This window comes from Petaurus breviceps, unplaced genomic scaffold, assembly GCF_028583685.1.
Source record: "Petaurus breviceps papuanus isolate PSGF00001 unplaced genomic scaffold, PetGlider_PUasm1.0 209, whole genome shotgun sequence".
Taxonomy (NCBI): Eukaryota; Metazoa; Chordata; class Mammalia; order Diprotodontia; family Petauridae; genus Petaurus; species Petaurus breviceps.
The window spans coordinates 472,701-482,608 of record NW_027185854.1 but is presented as its reverse complement, the minus strand read 5'-3'; the positions used below and the strand labels follow the sequence as shown (position 1 = coordinate 482,608).

At 41.3% G+C, this 9,908-nt stretch overlaps 1 protein-coding gene across 1 annotated transcript in view; it reads left to right on the top strand.

Annotated features, from left to right (window-relative positions):
- Positions 1-8,845: 8,845 nt before the first annotated feature.
- LOC138165466 (epoxide hydrolase 4) overlaps positions 8,846-9,908 on the top strand; it is a 34,564-nt gene continuing 33,501 nt past the window's right edge. Inside the window, exon 1 of the mRNA XM_069093830.1 lies at positions 8,846-9,684. Within this exon, the coding sequence (XP_068949931.1) occupies positions 9,436-9,684 (249 nt within the window). The 5' untranslated portion in view covers positions 8,846-9,435. The remainder of the gene's footprint in view (positions 9,685-9,908) is intronic.

The window sequence follows — 9,908 nt, the reverse complement described above, 5'->3', positions numbered from 1 at the left end:
AGGGTGTGTAGACAGTGGCTCTAAAGGAGGAGGGTATAGTGTGGAAATTTTCAAGAAAAGTTCATATGTGATGTCCAACACCCTTTTTTTGGGTCCACCGTTCCAACATCCAAACGTTCTATATTTCTTTACTGATTTTCTCAGGGTAGGTGTGAGGATCCGATTAAGATGCCTGGGTCATTTAAGAGAAATGCGTTTTTTCCTGCCGTTAGCTAGAAGTTACGTGTTCAGAACTCCTAGAAGGAAGTTCAAAAACCCAAGCAGCAAACTCCTTGAAAATTGAAATAGACCAAATAGAAGCCAATCCTATCATCCTGTTAGGAGGGTTATAGAGGGCATCAAAAAGCCTGGGAGTAGTTTTGTTATGTCTTGATCTTGGAAGAATAAAGAAAAAATCCATTAAGGGAAAAGGGGTTGGAAGGGAAAGGGAGATTTAGAAAAATGGGGAGCTGCCAGCACTTAACAATACCTGGCGCATAGGCTTTTCATAAACGTTGATGGATTTGAACCTCACTCATCCGAACTGGTCAAAGGAAAGAATATACTAGGGTTGGGTACAAAAATACATGTCATTCAACAGGGAAATAAAGGGAAGAAGAGGGAATTGGAGAAACAGTAGGTTAAGGAAGACTTAAGTCCTAATCAAAACAAGTTCCAGCCAAGGAAATAGAAAAATAGGAGCTTTTCATTGCAGGGCAAAATTGGAAATGGGCATGCCTCTCAATTGGGGAAAGACTGAACAAGTTATGGAATATGAATGTGAAGGATTGTCATCCTGAACAAAATGATGAAGGTATTGGTTTCAAGGAAACCTCAGAAGATTTGTATGAACTAATACAGGTGGAAGCAGAAGGAACCGGGAGAACAATTCACACAATGACAACAGTTACAAACCACTCTGAATGACTTGGGAACTAGGATCAACTTAAGGACCAATCAGGATTCCAGAGGAGTCTGGCTGAAGTTTGCTCTCCACTTCCTAATGGGGAAAGACTCCAGAGTATAGAAGGAAGTGTGATTGTGTGTGCTCAACATTTTGGTTTTTAATTTCATTTAGGGGAGGAAGGGTGGGCATAAGGTGGGTTTTTGAAGCCCTAAAGTCAATTAATTGTCATTTCCTTTTACCTAGCATTACTGCCCACTAGGTGGTAAAGTGACTAGAGCAATAGGCCTGGAGTCTGGAAGACCCAAATTCAAATTTTACCTCAGACACTAGCAACGTGACCCTGAACAAGTCACTTAAAACTTCTGCCTCAGTTTCCTCAATTATAAGTTGGGGATAAGAACACCACCTCTTTGCCCCAGAGTTATGGTGAGGATTAAATGAGATGCTGTTTGTATATGAATCTAATGGAATATTGCTCATAAGAAATATTAAATTTGGGTTTAGAGAAAACGGAAGCCATGAACAGATACTGAATGAAATGACAGAACAGGTTGTACAATGACTACAGTATTGCAAGGAACGCAACTTTGAAAGACTTAACTCATACACTTCAGCATTTTTTTTTTTTTGGTTATTCAGTCGTGTCTGACCCTGACCCATGTGGACTTTGTTCATGAGTTTTCCTTGGCAAAGATACTGGAATGCTTTGCCGTTTCCTTGTCTGGTGTGGCCCCATTTTGCACATGAGGACCTAAGGTAAATAGGGATTAAATGCCTTGCTAGGATCACACAGTAAGTATCTAAGGCTGCATTTGGACTCAGATTTCCTGGACTCCAGGTCCAATGTTCTGTCCATTGTACTACCTAGCTACCCAGATAGCTCGATAACCAGTCACAGTTCCAGAAGACCCATGGTGGAGCATGCTTCTCACCTTGGCTTAGGGATGGAGTGTGGGAGCAGAATAAGACGTGTTTTCAGAAAAGCCTGAATTTGTTTGGTTTGACTCTCTGTTTCAAGGGAAGACTTCAATTTTGGGTGGAGAAAGTGCCAGTGATTTTGAAAAAAAAATTAATTAAATTTTTAAAAAATCTATAGAAGAAAGCAAGCATTACAGAACCAGGACAGTGTTGGCAATACTGTGTTAAATTTAATTTATACTTTAAAAAACAATGTTTAGAAAATCACCTTTTCATAAAATCTTAGGTTAATTACATATAGAAAAAAATCATTTTTATTGGCATTTGTCAATTTTGTAATTAAAAAAAAAACTTGAATTGGTGAAAATCTTTTTTCTCCCACTCCCTACTGAGAAAAAAATAATGAAACCCCTGTTATAAAAAGTACAGTCGAGGGCAGTTAGGTGGTGCAGTGAGTAAAGCGCCAGCCCAGGAGTCAGGAGGACCCGGGAGTTCAGTTCTGGCCTCAACTTAACACCCACCCACCCACACATACACACACACACACACACACCTACACACACACACCTAGCCGTGTAATCTTGGGCAAGTTACTTAACCCCAATTGCCCTCCAAAAAGGCAAAAAAAAAAAAGTACAGTCAAGCAAAACCAATTCCCCTACTGACCATATAAAAAAAAAAATCTCAGTGCAGTCTGAGTCCATTAGGTGTCAGGAAGTGGGCAGCATTTCATTATGAATGCATTGGCATCATGGTTGGTCATTGATCAAAATTTTTTAAGTCATTCAAAGACTTTACAGTAATGTTACTGTATGAATTATCCTATGTTCACTTCACCTATCAGTTCATACAGATTTTAACCAATTTTCCTTGAAATCAGTCCCTTTATAAGAAATTATTAGTATTCCATAACATTCAGATACTATAAATTATTTAGCCATTCCCCAATTAATGAGGATCCTCCTCAGTTTCCAATTCTTTGTCACCACAAAAAGAACTGGTATATGTATGTGTGTGCATACATGCATACACATATGCATACATACATGCACTTGGGTCCTTTCCCTCTCTTTGGTGTGTAGACCTCATTGGTATTACTGGGTCAAAGGATATACATAATTTAACAATTTTTGGAGCATAGTTCCAAATTGATTTCAAGAAGGGCTGGACCAGTCTACAGTTCCTCCAGCAGTACACTAATGTGCCTGTTTTCTCACAGCCCCTCTAACATTTGTCATTCTACATTTTGGGGGCAATTTTGCCAAATCTCATAGGTGGTACCTCAGAGTTGCCTCAACTTGCATTTCTCTATTTACAGAACTTTTTTTTATCACATGCCTACCAAAAGCTTGGATTTCTTCCATCTGAAAATTGCCTAGTTATATACTTTGACCATTTATAAATTGAAAACTGGCACTTATTCTTATAAATTTGATTCATTTCCCTATATATCTAAGAAATGACCCCCTTATTAGAGAAACTTGCTACAAAGACCTTCTGCCTTTAACTGTTTTTCTTATAATTTAGGTGAATTGATTCTGTTTGTGCAAAAGCTTTTACATTTTATGTAATCAAAAATGTCCATCCACCTTCCTGTGAACATCTCTGTCTAGTGTCACAAATTCTCCTCTCCATAGAGCTGACGGGTAAATTTTTTCCATGATCTTTTAATACATCATCCTTTATGTCAGGTACCCATTTGGACTGTGTTTTGTCTAATACTGGTCTACATCTAATTTCTGCTTTTCCATTTTTCATCAGATAATCTTACACCGGTAGCTGGGATCTTTGGGTTAATCAAACACTAGGCTACTTAAAAAAAAACACCACCACAATATACTTTCGAAAAATCTGCACACAAGATTTTGGTGGTTGCTGCACTTCCCAGTGCTTGAAGACGATGGCTTTTCTAGGAAAGCCACAAGTGACAAAAGTTCTCAGTTGCTAGACTTAAATTCTTTGATAATCATTTCAACTCAAAAAATGGAGTCCATTTTTTGCTCAACCAGGTCTAATGATCTCTTAATTGCCAAATTGAATGGCCTCTCCTGATCTTTCTTGACCTCCCTGCAGCTTTTAAAACTGTCAGTCACTCTCGATACTCCCTTCTTTTTCATGCCAGTAGGTTACTAACATTCTTTCCTACCTGCTAGACAGCTCCCATCTTCTTTGCTGGACCCTTATCCAGGTCAGCATAACTGGGTTTTCCACAGGGCTCTATCCTGGGACTTCTTTTCCCCCCTCTATACTATTTCATTCAGTGATCTCATCAGCTCCCATGCATTCAATGATTATCTCTATGCTGATGATTTTCAAATCTACTTATCCAGTCCTTAACCTCTCCGCTGACCTTTAGTGTTGTATCTACAATTGCCTATTAGATCTTAAACTCAACATATCCAAAACTGAACTCAACAGCTTTCCTTTAACTTTCCTTATTACTATTAAAGGCACCTCCCAGTCACCCAGGTTCACAATTTAGGTGTCATCTTCAACTTCTTACTATGCTTCACCTCCCATAGCCAATCTGTTGCCAAGGCTTGTTGATTTTATCTTCATATCTGCCCTTTTCTCTCCTTTGGCATCACCTCATGTCTAGATTATTGCAACAACTTGCTGGTTGGTTTTCCTTCATAAGTCTCTCCCCACTCCAGTCCATCCATCATTCAAAGTACAGATATCCTCCACCCTCCTACCCCTCCATAAACTCCAGCAACTCCCATTCACTTCCAAGACAAAATTTAAAACCCTCCATTTGGCACTCATAACTTGGCTCTCCTCTTCCCCTCCAGTCTTTTCACATCTTATGCCATCCCCCACCTCCACCCAAGACTATATATATACTCTGTGAATCAGTGTCACTGACTTCTTTGCCATTTCTTGAACCAGAAACTCCATCCCCCAACTGGGCATTTTCTCTGTCTCCTATGCCTGGAATGTTCTTCTGCCTCATTTCTACCTCCTGGCTCCTTTCAGGCACCAGCTAAAATCTCACCATCTACAGGAAGTGACTCCCAATTCTTCTTAATTCTGGTGCCTTCCCTCTTGATTATTTGCACTTTATTCTGTATGTAGCTTGTTTGTTCCTATGTGTATTTATGTGGCCTCCCCCATTAAATTATGAGCCCCTTGAGAGCAGAGACTGTCTTTTGCCTTTCTTTGTAAACCCACAGCTTAGTATAGTGCCTGGTATCCTGTACAGTATAGTGCAGATTGCAAACTCATCCCTCCCTGCCCATCCTTGTGCTACTTGTGTCCTTGTTCTCACATAAATTCTTTTGTAAAAATTAATTTTGATTTTTAAAGAAAACATACATTTGCATATCTTCAGCTGTTACTGTTTGTCCTTTGTTCTTGAAGAGGACCAATGACATCTCAGGGTGATATCTTGATTTCTGTATGAATTGGATTTAAGTGAGGCAAAATTGCACAAAGCCCCACAGGAGAACAAATGGAGAATTGTGCATGAAACTGTAGATTTCTATTATGAACTGCTTGACTTTCTTTAAATATATACTAAGATGAAAAGGTAGCTTTCAAGGCTAGCCTTCCCTGCCTTCCTATTCTCCCCACTTAAAAATTCTCCACATGACATCTACCTAATAAAATGGGATTATAGGGAAGATAGATCTTTGATACTGCATGCATTCCAGTGGAAACATGTTTATCCATTGCTCTTACTATATGACCAGCCTACCTCCTTTTTCAGGCATAAATCTCCCTTCATGCTACTGTTTACACTACTCCTGCATAATTCTTCACTGCTGACATTTTGCAACCTACTTATGGTCATTCTGCACTTTGGTCAATTACCCATAACTTCAGTTCTTTAAAAACATGATATTCTATGACTTTCAGCCACAAAATTGCTGAACACCCACTGATTTTAGAAAGATGGGTCCTTGTTTCATGGAGATGCTGAATGGGGGTCACTTACTGTAACAATCTGAATGAGGGTGATTTATTGTAAGTTGGACAGTGAGACTTGCTTAGCTTCTCCCACCCATTTAAACTCTTCCATTTGGATATTCAAAAGCTTCTCTTTCCAAATGAGTGCTTACGTGATAAACTATAGAAAGGAGGAAAGAAGAAAACTCATGAATAAGATTTCATGTGTCCAAATGAGATTGATTAAAGTATATCCTTTGCAGATGACTAGCTATGGGAGGGATGCTATGGTACTCCAGTTCTACGTCCAGATTGTGGTGGTGTGGCAGCTTCTCCAAAGATGACTTCCATGTTTCCCCTTTTGTGCAATATCTGTATTTGAGATGCTCCTTCACTTTTCAGGGGCTTTTGTGGGGGGGGGTGTTGGTGGAAAACAAGGAGTTACCTACCAATTCCACATGTAGTCTTCAGGATATTTTGGAGCATTTTGGTTGGTTGAGGGGATTAAGGAAAGAGAAAAGGAAGTCAAGGTAAGAGTCAGACTCATCGCTTGGTAGATATCGAACCAATTCTCGGAGACAAGAACCTGGTTTTTACTCTCCCCTCAATAAATGATCATGATCTCATACAAAGAACAAAGGTGCCACAGTTTATTCATGACCTACATTTTTTCTTTAACTTAGTTCAGCTGTGCCAGTCTCCAGCTCCTAATATTCTCTTAGAGCTTTTTGTTTAGTTATCTATTAGATGAGACAGTAGGCAATTTGCCTATGGTTAGAAAAAAACCTTCCACAGAGGCTTAGAAATACCATATTTTCTCCAAAGGAAATTCAATTTGCTTTTTTCCTGTTCAATCTTGGATCTGATTCATCATCCATTAACAGTGTCTAAGAAGAATATACTGATGGAACAGCCCTATGGGTTACCCATCCAACTTCTTATAACAATCTGGACAATAAATATTCTTCATTCACTTGGTTTTTCCTATGTGGATAGTCTTAAACTCTTGAATCATTATGACTTGCATTCAAGAGGCCCTGCAGTGCTGGAGGATTTGATATAATCAGCATGATATCCTCTGTAAACAAGAGAATCTGGAGGAATTCACTATCTACAGGAATTTACCTCTATTTTGGACTCAACACTGAGCATCATCAGAAATGGAAGTGCTGAAATAAATATTGATAGTAGAAAGATAGATCACTTAATTTGGAGTTAAGAACCTGTCTTTCAATCCTGTCTCTGTCTGTGATTTGGGAAATCACTTTGTGAACTTGTTTCTTGGTGTGTGAAATGGAAATAATAGTACTTGTGCTACCTCAGAAGGTTGCTGTGAGGATGAGACTCCACGGGCCTTAAAATGCTACTGAAATGTGAATTCTTATTCAGTAGATTAATATTAATAGCATTGTCATAGAATGAAAGCTCTGTCTTTGGATCCCCAGCATCTCATACATGACCTGACACATAGTAAGAGCTTAATAAATGTTTGTTAATTGATTTATTGATTGATTCATAAGCATTTGAATTCAGACCAGCTGGGTCTCTTACCGATCTGTCCTAGTCTCTAGATAGGCCTCTGACTGTCCAGTACTTAGTCTGGATTCTAGTATTCCTGCCACATATCTGAATTGTACAGTAGAACAAATGCCAGTTTTGGAGACAAAGGACCTGAGTCCAAATCCTGGCTCTCATTTAGAACCTACCCAGGTTCTAAATCTTGGACAGCTTCTTTGGGCATCAGTCTCCTAGTACATAAGATACGTATGTTGGCTTCCGAAGTCTCCTCTCACTCTATGAAATATCTTAAATTTGCTGACTCACCCAAATGACTGAACCTCTCTCTTATTCCTGTAGCCTCCCCAAAGTGCTGGCAGGTGGGTCTACACAACCACTTCCTGCTCCATCCAGATCACTGAGGAAGGGAATACTTGGTGGTTGGGGAGGTCAGAGATCATAAAGTCAAACTCTGCCTATTCCACAAATTTCACGTGTTTCCCCAGACCCACTTGGTCTTTAGTGCTTAGAATCTGGATAACACAGTTTTACCTTTACTATCTTATATTTTTATCAAGTGGTTTCATGCATGTCATCTTGTCTACTCAACACTGGATTGTAAATTCCGTGAGGAAAAGAATTACATTTTATGCTCTTTCTTTTATATACACTCTATATCTGACTTTAAAGAAAATAAAATAAAAAGATGGACTGGTTACATAGCAAGAGGAAAGCATAAACAATGGACAGCAAATATACTTCATGTAATATCAAGAGAACTTGAGGAAGGCCCCAGCACATTCCATGGGCCCCTTATGGCACATTTACAGAGGACTAAGCAATAGTCAAAGGACAGACATTTGCTGATGAAAGTATGGGAACAAAGAAAGACATTAAAGGACTTTTAGATGATGCACACACATATTATACATGCACACATATATTTGAAATGGTTATGCTATGTGATAATATTCTATCTTGATTTAGAATTAGGAAAGACAGCCATGTGGGAGTTAATCTTAAATATTAAAAGTATCCTGGAGGACTTCTAAGTGATCCAGTGGGAATGGGTTCCACATTGTCTTCGCTGTTCTAACTAGGCTTTCATTCTGCCAAAGGTACATTTTAAAACTTCCATCCTAAGTGTCACTAGAGGCGGGGAGACAGAGTATAATATGGTCCCTGCCTCCAAAAAGCTTACAATCTAGCTTGCAAGGATTTCACTTTCTTTGTGAATCTGCCACTTCAGAGACAGTGTGTCTAGTCTCATTTTTTTTTAGCTTTATTTTACTTTTCTCAATTATATGTAAAACATTTTAAACATATTTTTTTTTAAATTTTGAGTTCCAAATTCTCTCCCTCCCCCACCTTGAGTAGGCAAGCAATTTGATAATAGCTTATACATGTGAAGTCATTAAAAACGTATTTCTTTATTAGCCATGTTGCAAAAGGAAACAGACCCTTCCTTCCCCCCCCCCCCAAAAGCACACCATGAAAAATAAAGTTTAAAAAGTATCCTTTGCTCTGCATTCAGATTATATCTGTTCTTTCTTTGGAAGTGGGTGGCATTTTTCATCCTAAATTTTCCAGAATTGTCTTGGATCACTGTATTTCTCAGAATAGCTAGGTCATTCGCAGTTGATCATGGTACAATATTGCAGTTACTGTGTACAACGGTCTCCTGGTTCTGTTCAATTCACTTTGTATCAGTTCATTTAAGTCTTCCCAAGGTTTTTCTGCAACCATCCTGCTCCTTATTTCGTATAGCACAATGGTATTCCATCACAATCACATAACACAACTTATGTCTAGTCTCTTAATGACAAGCCCCGCCTAATGTGATGAACCACGAAGGCCAGCAACGTTTGTTTTTCTTTTAGCGGGGTAAAGCCTTCTCCCTAGCGTGGCTGGCAGCGTAGCCAGTAGCTGCGCGGAGCGGGCGGGGCCCACACGAGCCCTTCCGAAGCTACGCCAAGGCTAGGCACCACAGCGCTGGGTCCACCCGGGCTCCCGGGGACCCTAGAGCTAGGAATCCGCATCTGAGGCTCTGCAGGAGGGCGGGGGGCGGGGGGAAGGTCCCCGCGGCGCAGCCAGTCTTCCTGCTTGCTTCGCCTCCGTCAGCCCCGAGTCGTGCTCTCAGCTGGGCTGGGGGAGTGCGAGGAGCCGGCGCCCGCCTGCCAGCGCCTGCCTGTCCGGGCACCGGGGATCAGGGCCGAGCAGCCGGCGACCCCGGGGCCGCCCCTCCGATGGCCATGGCGAGGCTCCGGGATTACTGGCCGCTGCTGACTGCGCGGCTGACGGGTGCTCTCCGGGCTCTGTTTTTTTGGACCCTGGTGTATGGCTATTGTGGGCTCTGCGCCTCCATTCACCTGCTGAAACTTTTGTGGAGCATCGGGAGAGGACCCGGCCAGACCTTCCACCGACTCGTGCGGGAGAACCCCCCAGCTTGCTTGAACGACCCCTCCTTGGGAACCCACTGCTACGTTCGAATTAAGGTAAAGGCCAAGGTCCCCCGGCCACGGCTCAGTCCCGATGGGAGCACAGCGCAGCCCGGGAGGGAGGGAGGGAGGCAGGAGAGCCCGGGAGAGACCCAATCGCCTTCGTCACCCGGGGGCAGTTTGGTGCCAAACCCTGTAATACCAGGACGGTGGGCCGCCAGCATGGGGGGCTCTCAGTGGGCAGATAGAGGACCGATGGGGGGTTCGAAACAGAAAGAGGG